Genomic DNA, 14453 nt, shown 5'->3' on the forward strand with positions numbered 1-14453 from the left:
GCAGCTAACATCACAGCTGATGGTGAAAGACTGAACTGCCTTCCCCTACAGTCAGGAGCAAGGCAGGGCGCCCACTGTCACCTCTCCTAGTCAGCTTCACACTGCAAGTCCTGGCCAGGGCAATCAGGCCCAAAAGACATAAAAGGCAAGCAGATTGGAAAGCAAGAAATGAAACTGCCCCTCTATACAGATAGTATAATTGTCCATGAAGAAAACCCAAGGAAACTACAATGATGCTCATAACAAATGAGTTTAGCACAACTGCAGGACATGAGAACAACAAACAAAACTCAGTGGTATTTTCTACATACTGGTAATGAACAACTGGAAACCAAAATCCTCCAAAACACCAAATCAAACTCTATATTCAGTACCTGGGCAGGCCCACAGGCAATTCCCACTATGTGTTTGGTGTCCAGTCCCGGCAATGCTGCAGGTTCTGGCTTGGTCACGCGCAAGGTGTCAAAGTGCTGGCACTGGTCGTTGCTCCCCAGCTGTGGACCTCGCTGTCCTCAGTCAGAGCCAGGCAGTGGGTGGAGCCAGCAGCCACATCAATCACCTTCTTCCCTACAAGGAAAGAGGGTTGCAGATGCAGCTTCAAGCCTAGGACTTCTGCTGCAACAAAGGTATTTCCACTAGGTCATTCAGGTCAGAGAGCTTTTAACATTAACTTCTTGAGGGTAATCTGTTGCTTTAATATTAAGTACAATTCATTTGCTTTTGGTGTGTTATTTAAACTCCTCTATTTCGTCAGCTACAATTTGTTAGGACCCATAGCCTACAAAGATCATAATGCTAGGATACAAAAACGATCTGTTCTTTTTTCTCCTCCTCATTCAGATTTTCATTCAGAGAGAAACAATGTGCTTTTAATTAACTATTAGTATATTCTCCCATCCCAGATGTAACAATGCACAGCACACTCTTCACTGAGGAAGGCTTCCTAAGAAAAACCTATTGTTCTCTCAGAGTTAGGTGATATCAATATTTAAAACATTGTTTCTATTTAAACACTTAGAAAACATTCTATTTTTCCTTGCTAGTAAATCTAACAGGGTCAACACAAAGGGTGTTGCTCAGAAAGGTCAACACATAAAACAATTCAGCTGAAAAACCACACTGCAGTAAGGGGAACAATTCTATCCTGGGAACTTACCGTAAGTTAGCATCAGCAAGAAAAAAGGTGTTTATCAACAGTGATGTAAATACTCTGAAAGTAAAAGATTTCTATAATGACCGTCATAGCTTTCCTATACTGATGTAGGGGAATATAAACAAGAAGGCACATGAAATTCAAACACCATTCAATGACACAGAGGAAACTTATTACTCTGCCACTTATCTCAGAAGCTCAGAACATAATACATACCGTATGGGCACACAAAATTCTCAGTCATCAATATATTAACATGCGTTAAAACAAAACCAATGGAGAAAGGAACTGGCAAGTCTCACTTAGAAGTTCCACTTCCAAACCCACTTGGTAAAGAAGCAAACATACAAAGAATGTGTGTAGTACCAGGACCCAACGAACTACAGCCCCCACACAGAGCGCAGCCCAAGGCCTGCTTCTGTGAAGACGCTGGTGTTGGAACACAGCCAGGTCCACCTGCTTCAAATACAATCCGGCCCTTTAAGAAAAAGGCTGCCCACCCCTGAGAGAGAGAACCCTAAAGAGTCCATCTGATGTACCTCTCACTGCCTTTTCCCTTCTTCCCTACTTTCTTGTCGGCTTGCCTGCCCTTCACCAGTTCTCGACTAGGATGAAGACTACCTCCCAACCACTAGGCCAAGTGGTACAGAAAAGTCCAGTTTTACCTTAGAAAAATCCCTCCACCATTTTAGTTTTGATGGCCCCCACCACAACTTCCTGCAGCATAACATCCCTAGCAAGAACACCACAAAAGAATTTCAGGGTCTTCTTGCGGAGGCTCCCATCCTCTCTGCCTGCACCCGCAGCCCACACTGAAGGCGCCGGCACTCATATCTACACACCTCGGCTTCCATCTGTTCCCTCCAACCACAATGCACGCTGGACACCTTTGCAAATGAGCAAGCAGGAATCACCCACCAAGGACGAGTTCACATCAGAGCGTCCCAGGTGGGCCCAATCCCACCTGCCAGTGTGGCCCCACAGCATAACGCACCCTCACGGTCTCAGTGTGTCTGCAGTACAAGTACAGGTGACCTCATCACGCAGAGGGAACCCTTCCAGAGTCCAGCCTGCTGAGTGATGCATGGGTGCCTGCCACAGAAAGTAGCGATGTTTGTAAAACTCAATGGGTTTACATTGCAATTGGAAAGAGTAATTCAACTCATTTTGTAATAGAGACATACCCACTTTCCAATTGGTATGAACACCTATACCAAGCTGGCAGTCAAAGTTTCTAATGACAGTCCATTCACGGAATGTCAGGTTAAGAACACAAAACCTGCAAACTTTAAAAGATTACTAAAGAAATTGTCCTGAAGGGTTTTAACAGTTTATGTTTGCACTCACCTTGCAAGCCTTCTAAGAGTTTTGGATAACGAACATGTTCCTCTGTTCCATGTCCAAGTCTCTGGTTGTCACCTTTTCCCCATGAATAAACTTGGCCATCTTTCGTCAAAGCAATGGAAAACTGACTTCCACAGCGGACTTTGACCACATCCAAGTCTTGAAGCTTTTCAATCAGCTTTGGGGTTTTGCAGCCATCACTACCACCTCTGCCCAATTTCCCATAATCACCATCTCCCCAAGACCACACTTGCCCTAAAAAATACAAATGCATTTTAAGTAACAACAACTCTGCATTTTAGTGAAAAACTTTAAATGACTGAAAATAATATAATGAAAAACGCACACTAATCTAGACCACCCATGTATATAGTTAACACTACAAGGGTGGCCACTGAGCAAATGAAACCTAGTTGATGCTTGAGGTTGGTATAGAAGCAATAAAGAAAGGGAAAGCTGAGTCTCCTTTTGTTTTCATTCCATGAAAAACCAAGTCCTGACTCTCACTAGCCTGGGCTCAATGTTCACTGCTTCACGGAACCAAAGGCCCACTGCCTCCATAACACACAGTAACTGGGGACCAGCACACTGCAGATGCTTGCGGACTGCCCTCCCGTCTGCCTGCCTGCTTCTGTTGCCACCACGATGACCACTGGTCAGCCGTACCACTGTACGTGTTCCCAACTGCATATATCAGCATAATTATGTAAGTTGACTAAATATTACATAAAGGGATAAAATGCAATTGCAAAAGTAAATATTTTTATTTTTACTGTGAACACTAACCTGAAAACTATGCAAAAACTTAATGAAAGTGAACTGCTAAAAAACAAAATTGTTAGGCTGGGCACGGTGGCTCACGCCTGTAATCCCAGCACTTTGGGAGGCTAGGACCGGCAGATCACTTGAGCCCAGGAGTTCGAGATCAGCCTGGGCCACATGGTGAAACCCTGTCTGTACTAAAAATACAGAAATTAGCCAGGCATGGTGGTGAACATCCATAATCCAGCTGAGGCATGAGAACTGCTTGACCCCGGGAGGTGGAGGTTGCAGTGAGCCGAGACTGCACCACTGCACTCCAGCCTGGGTGACAGAGCGAAACTCTGTCTTACAACAACAAAAAAGTGAAATTACATAAAGGTGAAAACTGTAAAAGATCAGGAAAAAGAAACCAGAGAAGATATCAAATTGCTCCACAGGTTCCCACATTCTATTTTGTAATAACTAAAGATAGTCAAATATTTTCCTCAACGATCAGATGGTAAATATTTTTAGCCTCTGTGGGCTTTCTGTCCCAATGACCCCGCTGTGCCACTGTCACAGGAAAGGAGCCACAGACAATACATAAATGAGTGGGCAGGCCTGCACACCAATACAACTCCACCTGCAAAAGCAGGCCGAACCCAAGCGAACCGGAAACTGGAGATGACACACTATGACGTGGTCAATGAAAGCAGCACAGCAGACCTGCACACAGAGATCAGAGTGTGCACTTTCACACGCTGTGCTGAAAATTCTGCTGTTCACGTAGCGCGCCTGGCTATTTCCCACTGTCCCTCAAGGCCAGACTGCAGGATAGTATACTTCTACCGTAAGAGTCGCCTCAGAAAAATAACAGCACAGCAGGGACACTTCCCTACAAGATCTGCACCAAAGAAACACCAGTGTGAGGAAGACAATGTCCGCAGCCTGTTCAAGGCAGTTTACTCAACATATCATCACAAACTTCAACTAAAGTAGCAACTACACTAAAGAATGCAAGGCTAATCTCCTAACACAGCTCAGACCTCACAAAACTTTCAACCAGGAGATATTTTAAGGTCTATCACTCACTCGATATCGATAGATATTTTAAAATGACAAGATGTCAGATTGAAAGCTTGACAGCAGGAGCCTTTCAGAGGATACCATCTTTGCTCTAGGACTCACAGTAGCAGAAGCAAGATGGCTCTGACAATGTCTGTCCCGGCAGTGGCAGCGGGACCTATGCATACAGGGAAGTATCTGAAATGATTTTTCATCTTTGACCTAAGAAATGCCCAAAAGTCACTCAATTATCTACTGCCATTCAACTTCTGCAGGAGAGAAAGCAAGCTGACAGGTACCCAGCTGATTTAACAGAAAGACTCCACAACGCCAGAGAAACACAAGATGCCAAGGACAGACCCCCACAATACTGACAGACGAGTCGTTTCTAAAAAATTAATGTGACTTTAACCATCAAACCTCATCACGTACCCTTGAAAAAAGATGAGGATGATCTCAGTTAGGAACACAACCACAAAAGCAAAATTCAAAGCAAGCAGATACCGCAGCGTCAGACTATAGAACACGGAAAGACTTAGCAGGAATTACCACAGGGAATCAAGAGTGGCCGAACGTTAAGAAATGTAATAATACTAACCAGAGATAATTCAGTGTCAACCATTCCATTCTAATTCTCATTCTGAAAAAATAAAATGCCCACACAGGAATGGCGGCAGCTGCTAACCAGCTGACAGGCCCCAGGCAAACAAGCCCAGTAACCACCAGGGTCTCTTCACCAATGCCACTGAGCCCCACACCCGGTGGACGACAGGGTGGGCGGCCTTGTGAGGCCTACTGTACTCATCTCACTTCCTCCAGGGAAGCTGCCATGCATGTCCTCGAGGGCCTGTCCAGGGTGGCAAGAGCTCTACATACCGTTCTCAGTGACAGCCAGGGTTTGAGCGTCCCCACTCCCACACGCCACATCGATGACCTTCAGTCCTTTAAGCCCAGCTACCAGCATCGGAATAGCCTCGTCCTCACTGGAGCCTTCAAAGAGATAAGACGGCCGTTACTAAGTCCTGTAAGAGGCCACCTCCTGCTGCATGCTCCCATTCATGCAGGGCAGACATACCGTGGCCCAGCCGGCCATAGTTCCCGCGGCCCCAGGTGTACAGCTCCCCCTCGGCAGTGATGGCCGCGCTGTAAGTGCTCCCGCAAGCGATGTGCACCACGTGCTTCCCGGCCTGCTTTCCAGAGAAGGCGGAGATCACCTTAGGCTCCTCCAGAGGCCTTGGGGAGGAAGGGAACAAACATGAATGCCCTTCTTCTTGGTGTTATTTCTTATTAGTGTTAGCAAAGGAAATTCACTACCCAATTTAGACCACCACAGCATCAGGCCAGTTTCACTTCCAGGTACCTTATAAAATAAGGAAGAGAGAATTCCAAAACCTAACACCTCCATGACTTTTTGTTAAGTTGGAACCCGATGCCAAGCATGGTATCCAGTAGAAATATAAAAACAGTGTTTGTTAAAGACTTGAACCATAGGCCGGGGGTGGTGGCCCACCCCTATAATCCCAGCACTTTGGGAGGCCAAGGCAGGTGGATCCAGGAGTTCGAGACCAGCCTGGCTAACATGGTGAAATCCTGTCTCTACTAAAAATACAAAATTAGCTGGGCATGGTGCAGGTGACTGTAATCCCAGCTACTTGGGAGGCTGAGGCAGGAGAATCGCTTGAACCCAGGAGGCAGAGGTTGCAGTGAGCTGAGATCGCCCCATTACACTCCACTTTGGGCAACAAGAACAAAACTCCATCTCAAAAAAAAAAGAGACTTGTAAAGTCCATTGCAACTTAATTCACAATGGCTCAAAACCATGGTCCAGGCCGGGCGCGGTGGCTCAAGCCTGGAATCCCAGCACTTTGGGAGGCCGAGACGGGCAGATCACGAGGTCAGGAGATCGAGACCATCCTGGCTAACACGGTGAAACCCCGTCTCTACTAAAAAATGCAAAAAACTAGCCGGGCGAGGTGGCGGCGCCTGTAGTCCCAGCTACTCGGGAGGCGGAGGCAGGAGAATGGCGGGAACCCGGGAGGCGGAGCTTGCAGTGAGCTGAGATCCGGCCACTGCACCCCGGCCCGGGCGACAGAGCGAGACTCCGTCTCAAAAAAAAAAAAAACAAACCATGGTCCATCTGCAACAGAAGGAATGAATTACCCATATACCCAACAACGTGGTTGGATCTCAAGACATCAAGCCAAGTGAAAGACGCCAGAAATAAAACACCATACACTGTACCGCTTTGTTTATATTAACTTATGGAAAAGGCAAAATAATAACAAGACAGGGCAGAGCAGAGGTTGTCAGGAACTAGAGGTGGGAAGTGGGGATCAACGCAAAGGGCACAAACAGGGCCCTGGAAGCGACGGGCACGCCCCATGTCTTGATGGTGGTGACTCCCCAGCCGAGTGCACTTGCCAAAACCCATCCAACTCTACATCCGAAACTCAGTCATCTGGTTGTACGTAAGCCTCATAAAGCTGACCAACATTTACATGTATTTGTTACATGAATGTGGATGGAATGAAGCCAGCACTCGGCAATCTGCACTTTACAAATGAAAAGTATGAGGCAGTGGGGATGAGGGTAGAGAAGTGTTATTAGTCGAAGAAATTGCAAAGTTAGCAAAATATCCTATTCTTCGGATCCAGAATATATTCCTAGGATGGATGATATTTTCTTGAGAATCTACAGAAGCCAGGCCTCTCCAAAGACATGGTTTTACTCACTTTGTGACCTATTAGTTTGCAAAATACACACACACAGTGGCACAGGTGCACACAGGGACAGCCCAATGACTCTAGTCCAGTACAACCTCTCCCTTATTCAGCTTAAGTTTCAACTTCCGCAAAAGGTTATCTCCAGCTTCTGCCATCTGCACTGATCTCTCTTCCTTCCTTGAAGTCCTAGAATAAGGAATGAGTTACTCATCCCAGCACTTACTCTCCGCTGAGAATTGCTTTACTATAAAATATTTTATACAAAGTCAGATATAAATACCATAAAGGAAGTAAGCAGACATACCACCCCGTCCTGTACTTCGATGCCTTTCAAGTCCAGTGAAACCCATGTCAATCCCAGCCCTTAGGATCCAGTGTGAGAGTAACAGCTATAAATTCCATGCAGATCGGCCGGGCGCGGTGGCTCAAGCCTGTAATCCCAGCACTTTGGGAGGCTGAGACGGGTGGATCACGAGGTCAGGAGATCGAGACCATCCTGGCTAACACGATGAAACCCCGTCTCTACTAAAAAATACAAAAAACTAGCTGGGCGAGGTGGTGGGCGCCTGTAGTCCCAGCTACTCGGGAGGCTGAGGCAGGAGAATGGCGGGAACCCGGGAGGCGGAGCTTGCAGTGAGCTGAGATCCGGCCACTGCACTCCAGCCCGGGCGACAGAGCCAGACTCCGTCTCAAAAAAAAAAAAAATTCCATGCAGATCAATCTTTTCTTTTTCACTCGTTTTACAACATTTGTCTGAATCCCTTACAACACTGTCAGGGTTGGGCTGTGCTGAGCTTGGCATACACGCACCGCAGGATACACATCACTCTGCCAGTTTGGGATCTTCCCAGCAGATGCTGTCGACAATGATGCCCTCAACTCCACCCTGAGGTGTGCGTGGGCCATGCCCTGCAGGCTCCTCTCAAGGGACACAAGGGCTTATTTCAAGCTCTGCGCTGCCCACTCCGTGCTCAGGACTCCGGACCGCACGAAATGGGCTTGCTGCGTTGGTCTGTACATACATCCTTCATTTAAACCTAATGCCAAACTTCCACACACAACGGCAAAGTACAAGAGGGTTCCCATCACTCCGTGGGGCTGGCAGACCTCTCAATTTTTACAACCTGGCCTTTGTAACAACTTTCTATTTTGTTTCTGTTCTTTCACAATAAAAGGTTCAACTGAATAGGATAATATTAGGAAGAAACTGCTAATTTTCGTTCCTGTAAAAATAATCTAATGGTTCAAGGAAAGGGTGACAACCTTATCTATGGGAGACAGGGTGAACTGTTTGTGAATGAAGGAACAGTGCTGTGGGATTTGTTTTGGCAAACTCCACAGTGGGGATGCAGTTGAAGTAGAGACAAGGCGGCCAAGGCTGCACGGGGTGGACAAAAGCAGAAAGGCCGATTCCTGTTGCCTTACACACATGGGCAGAGCTCCTATAAGCCATCACCAAGGAGGCAGCATATCGTAGTGTCTCGCTCCAACCCAGCGCTACACGTCAGGTCAGCTGGCAAACACCTGGACACACTTCTGCACTCCAGCCTGTTTAGGATATGGCAACATAAAAGAGGAGTGTGTCCCCTACAGGAATGAGCAATACATACACAGTGTCCCCATGGCCCAGCCGTCCGCCGTCCCCACAGCCCCAGGAGTACACCTCTCCAGTGGCAGCCAAGGCCAGGTAGTGGTGACCATCAGAATGCGCAGCAATTTTTACAATGTTTCTGGACGCAAGGCCTTGGACCAGCTGTGGGGCCTAAAAAAGGAAAAATATGAAGAAAAGTAGTCATCAGTCCAAGGAAAATGAAACCAGCGCAGCTCTCCTTTATCATGTATCCCCGAGCAACGCCTGCTCTAACTGAAAGTGGGGCACAAGTCTCTGGGGGCTATAGGGCAGGCTCTCCAGCCCTTCCCACCCAGCACCAACAGAACAGCGGGCAGCCTTCAAGTGTGCCGCGGCAGGACCAGATGCGATGCAGGGGCAGGGCAGGCTAGCCCCGTGCCACAGAGACATGCAGCTGACAGGGAGGAACACCTCGCTTTAATGAAAACATGCCATGTCCCAATTTGCCACTATCCCCATGAGGCCCAACTCCCTCATCGGTCACCTGCCTGGCCACAAAGTCAAATGAGTTTACATGTGGAAAGTGAGTTTACAAACAGAAATTTCATGATTACCAATGAGTTTCACTGTAAGGACTTCCTAATCTTCACAATCCAAATCTTGACAATATTAAAACTGAGATTATTAAACATAATATACAATAAACAGAAACTTAATCAATCTTCAGAAATCACATGGCTGAAAGAAACCCCACAGTTTGTGCATCTGCAGTACAGACCCTGCCCCGCAAGGGAACACTGCAGGCACAGTGCCCAGAACACTCACCAGTGTGTCACTATTGTAGGCCTGTGTGTGCACACGGCCATTGCGTGACAGAATCAGGAAGCGCTTCTCTGCACAGGCAAACTGTGTGACTCCCAGGTTGGCCAGGCCTTCGCACTGGGTCGGACCAATCACATTGGCATAGTATTTCCATCCTATTAACCCCCAACCTATGACCTCTTGCAATGATCCCTGTAAGAAAGTAAACGTTTTCTTTTACAACAGCAACAAACAAAACAAAACAAAACAAAAATGGCTGGGAGTAACACTGAGATATTATAAGACAAAAACAAAGCAAATAAAGAGAAAATACGCAGATTCAAAACATCAAAATAGCTGGTACCGTGCTGTATTACCTCATTTAACAGGTATGATGAAGCAACTGAACAGGTTATTTTTCCATTTCCATCGCATTTCATTTTAACAGAGCTCACTAAAAAGTAGTATCAATGGCCCTTAAATACTAATATACTTTAAAATGCTCAAACTACATCAGGGTCACCATTTTGTGCTTTAGGGAGGCAAAATCCCAAAAGCCCACACGCGAGGCTGGGAGACCAGCATCCATGTTGGTGGTGAGAGAAATCAAGTGCAGGAGCAACCTGGTGACAACCAGCCCACACTAGGTGCATCCCCACCTGCGCATGGGAACGGGCACACACGCATGCACACATGGAGCACACGTGTTCCAGGGCAGGCCCTGCAGCACTATTTGTGTTTGTTGTTATTGTTGTTGTTTGAGATGGAGTTTCACTCTTGTTGCCCAGGCTGGAGTGCAACGGTACAATCTTGGCTGACCGCAACCTCTGCCTCCCAGGTTCCAGCGATTCTCCTACCTCAGCCTCCCGAGCAGCTGGGATTACAGGCATGTGCCACCAAGCCCGGCTAATTTTTGTATTTTTTAGTTGAGACGAGGTTTCTCCAAGTTGGCCGGGCTGGTCTCAAACTCCCAACCTCGGGTGATCCGCCCACCTAGGCCTCCCAAAGTGCTGGGATAACAGGCGTGAGCCACCGCACCCGACCCTCAGCACTACTTGTATAGCAACACTGTGGCAGTAAGCCCAAGTGTCCACCAATAAGAGACTCACTAAAGAAAGACACATAAAAGACATATCCACACACCGAAGACTAAGCTACTTTATAAAAACAAATAGTGACACTCTCATAAAGTACTGCAGTATATATCTGGTAAAAAAAAATAAGCAACACAAGTAATGCAACATGCTACCACTAGGTACTCATTCCAGAGAACAAGGAGGTTACAAAGGAGACTGAAAAGTGAGAGGGAGCAGGTGGGGAACTGGGTAGAAGGGGTGGGCAGGGGAAGCGATAGTGTGTCTCTGCCTAGTTTTGATTTTTGAACCATGTGACTCTGTTCTTTTTTTTAATGATTGTAAAACAAAATAAATACTCTTCATATTAGAAATAAAATGTTAGGGCCGGGCGCGGTGGCTCAAGCCTGTTTGGGAGGCCGAGACGGGCGGATCACGAGGTCAGGAGATCGAGACCATCCTGGCGAACACGGTGAAACCCCGTCTCTACTAAAAAAATGCAAAATCTAGCCAGGCGAGGTGGCGGGCGCCTGTGGTCCCAGCTACTCGGGAGGCTGAGGCAGGAGAATGGCGGGAACCCGGGAGGCGGAGCTTGCAGTGAGCTGAGATCCGGCCACTGGACTCCAGCCCCGGCGATAGAGCGAGACTCCGTCTCAAAAAAAAAAAAAAAAAAGAAATAAAATGTTAGAAAAATCTGGATTCAAAACTAGGATTACTGTTCTACCCTAGCAAAGTTCACTACCATTCCCAAAGGCAGTTTTCTCATTGACATAATGAGACACAACAGCGTGCATGAGGTCCTCAGCTGGCCTGCACCCTAAAAAGGTGCCCTCCCACACACGCAAATCACTACTATTACCATTACTATTACATAACAGATAGAATATAGAATTATACTGTCACTACTATAACCAGCATTACATACTAAGACAGCCCGCGTTCAGAGTATAAAGAAGGCTGTGGAACCCCCTGCAGAAGGTGGGAGAGCCTGGGGCTGTGGATAAAGGGGAGCTCTCTGGGGCTGTGCTACCTGAACCTGGAACCTGGGCCCCCAGATTGGGTCCCCAGGCCTGTGCACCTCAGCTTGCTCACCAACTCACTCTCAACATGGGTAACACCTTCAACTGCAAACACATTTAAAATCACAAGCCAGCTCCCCTCATCAACACCAGAAAACGCAAGTCTCCACACGGGCCCAGGATGACAACCTAGAAGTGGTACTAGCCACAAAACACATGGAAAACACGGTTCTTGCACACACCTTATGAGACGTCGGAGAGCTACACAGTGGAGGCATACAGGGCGTAGCCAGACGGTCTAAGTGGGCCATGACGACAACCGCCGTCTGTCGCAGATCAATGGCAAGCTCGTTGTCTTGCGGAAGGGTGAGGTACCTCAGGAAACTCTCGTTGGGGCTCAGGGGGCCAGACAAAAGCTAGAAAGGAAAAGTAAACAAACATTCGGAAAAATTAAAGTGACACAATTAGCCTTTAACCACTCTTTATATTTTGGTATTGACTCATCTGACACATCAAATGACAATGTTGATGATACAGTTATACTACACATCTACATATTTATGCAACATACAAACTGACTGGGTAAATGTCTAAGTTTGTGGTATACATGTCCACAACGCTGACTGTGCATGTATACATTTATGATACCACAGGTAAGTTGAATCCACACAGAGTACTAACACAACCAAACCACCCCACAGGCCTAGGACCCCTGGAGAAAGGCAGAACCACCTCTGTGGGAACCCAGCACAGCATCTCAAGCTGGCCTTGAAATCTAAAACCAAAACCTTTATTTTAATCTCCCACTCTGGAGAACATCTACTTTCATTTGCAAATCAAATCGCAGTTCTAATTCTTCAAAAGGCAGAAGAGCCCTATTACCATTAGTTTAAAGGCTGCCAAATAATAGGCCAGGCGCAGCGGCTCACGCCTGTCATCCCAGCACTGTGGGAGGCCGAGGTGCGCGGATCACAAGGTCAGGAGATCAAGACCATCCTGGCTAACACGGTGAAACCTCATCTCTACTAAAAATACAAAAAAATTAGCTGGGCTTGGTGGCGGGCGCCTGTAGTCCCAGCTACTCTGGAGGCTGAGGCAGGACAATGGTGGGAACCTGGGAGGCGGAGCTTGCAGTGAGCCGAGATCACGCCACTGCACTCCAGCCTGGGCGACAGAGCAAGACTCCATCTCAAAAAAAAAAAAAAAGACTGCCAAATAATAGAAAAATTAAACCAAAGCACGATACTGAAATGCCTGACTTTCCTGAAAAGACTGGCAAAATCCAACTTGCACTTGACCTGTAAAGACCAGCATCCTGGAGGTTTAGGCTCAGGACCCCGCACACCTGCTCCTCCCCAGCTCGGCATCCACACCTGTTAAGGGGGGAGCTGGTACTCAACAGAGTGACAGCTCAGGTGACACACCCTGCATAGAGCATAGTACACAGGAAGGGCCAAGAAGTCAGACCGCCATTTTTGTTGTTCTTCTCTGGTACTGATTTCAAAGTGCGTGTTTCAAGCTTGGTTCTCTGCTGATAAGGAACTCGGTGCTCACTGAGCCAAACCGAGTCTTCTCTACAAACAAGTGACCTCCCACACCTTTCTCATCCGACTCACTGCTGTTACCACCAAACACACACACGACAGAGAAAAACACTGCCGTGGACATGCACGCTGGCCTGGCTTAAAAAATAACTAGAATCGAGTGCCACCTAAACACAAAGTGCGATCATGACACTCACGTGCATGTCGCCCTCGGAGTGAGGTGTATCCTTACTGCAAATGATGCTCTGGAACCTCTGCAGCAAGGGCAAAAGCGGGGCGCTGGTGCCCTGGGCGGAACGCTCATTGTCAGTCTCCTGTGCCCCGCTGTCCCACAGCTGAAGCAACAACAGGCTGGCAGACAACATTTGGCTAAAGGAGAAAAGATATTCATTCCTAGTAAAAACACATTAACTTTTTTTCTTCATGGTTGATCAAAAATAAAAGCAAACACAGCTAGATAGAAGTGAAGAAATACTTCGCATCTGAAAGGAAACGAAAGTAAAGCTGTGGTAATTAAATCACTGAATTGCCACCGAGATTTTAGCACAAGACATCGCCTTCTGCTGATCGGAAAGACTAGTTAAGAAGCTCAAAGAGCACGTTTACATGAAAGCTCTAGGATCTTAAATTCATGGAATAAAAATAATTAAATTAGGAAAACTGAAAGAAAAAAAAAAAAGAAAGAACAGTTACCAGGCTAGAAAACTGAGCATAAAAAAGCAAGTGATGAAAAGGTAAAGAGAGAACGAGCTCTGGGACGTGGTTCTCTGGTTACAGAGCACCACAAATCTGCTGCAGTCACAAATAATTCAGTGAAATGCACACAATGCAACAGGTATTTGGATACAGAGGCGCCTCCCCAAAGCGTTCCGAGTCTGCGCCAGCCCTCACCTCAGCGTGCCTCTCTGCACAGCCAGCTCCAGCAGGATGGCCAGGGCCAAGTGCTGGTCCTGCAGGGGGATGCTTCCTGGCCCTTTGGTGCCTGGCGTTCCATGAACATCCCTGAAATGAAAGCAGTAGATGCAGGAACAAAGCGACCTCCAGAAAGACAGCATGCTTACAATCACACTACACGTTTACCACACACTCCCTCACAAGGAAGGAAATGTTTTTAATATTTAGAATCAAGTTTCTGAGACTTACTACTCAGATTTATTCAGAGATTTTAAAGTATATGATTAATTAGCTTACACAACTATATTTTGAGTATTCATTAATATGCCATGTAATATACCATATTATATAATATATAATATACCATGTAATATACCATATTACAGTAGATGACATACTCCAAGTGTGCGAAGCATAAAATAATTTACCTCATTATCCAAAACATGAGTAGAATATCTATCTTTTACAGTTTCAATGACGTGTAAGACTGTAACAGTATCAACATTCACCTACAGAATCAGAGAAC

At 46.7% G+C, this 14453-nt stretch overlaps 1 protein-coding gene across 2 annotated transcripts in view; it reads right to left on the reverse strand.

Moving 5' to 3' along the window:
• Nucleotides 1-343: 343 nt before the first annotated feature.
• Nucleotides 344-14453, reverse strand: part of LOC108520531 (E3 ubiquitin-protein ligase HERC2-like) — a 42926-nt gene continuing 28816 nt past the window's right edge. Inside the window, exons 6-14 of one of the 2 annotated variants that reach the window (XM_017859960.1) lie at nucleotides 13925-14035; nucleotides 13231-13402; nucleotides 11732-11905; nucleotides 9422-9610; nucleotides 8637-8788; nucleotides 5379-5536; nucleotides 5180-5293; nucleotides 2501-2752; nucleotides 344-567 (exon numbers count right to left, since the gene is read on the reverse strand). In XM_017859960.1, coding sequence (XP_017715449.1) covers nucleotides 449-567; nucleotides 2501-2752; nucleotides 5180-5293; nucleotides 5379-5536; nucleotides 8637-8788; nucleotides 9422-9610; nucleotides 11732-11905; nucleotides 13231-13402; nucleotides 13925-14035 — 1441 coding nt within the window. In that variant the 3' untranslated portion in view covers nucleotides 344-448. The remainder of the gene's footprint in view (nucleotides 568-2500; nucleotides 2753-5179; nucleotides 5294-5378; nucleotides 5537-8636; nucleotides 8789-9421; nucleotides 9611-11731; nucleotides 11906-13230; nucleotides 13403-13924; nucleotides 14036-14453) is intronic. The other variant, XM_017859958.1, reaches the window with a different exon arrangement.

The sequence above is a fragment of the Rhinopithecus bieti genome, unplaced genomic scaffold (assembly GCF_001698545.2).
Source record: "Rhinopithecus bieti isolate Rb0 unplaced genomic scaffold, ASM169854v2 scaffold_53514, whole genome shotgun sequence".
NCBI classification, from domain to species: domain Eukaryota; kingdom Metazoa; phylum Chordata; class Mammalia; order Primates; family Cercopithecidae; genus Rhinopithecus; species Rhinopithecus bieti.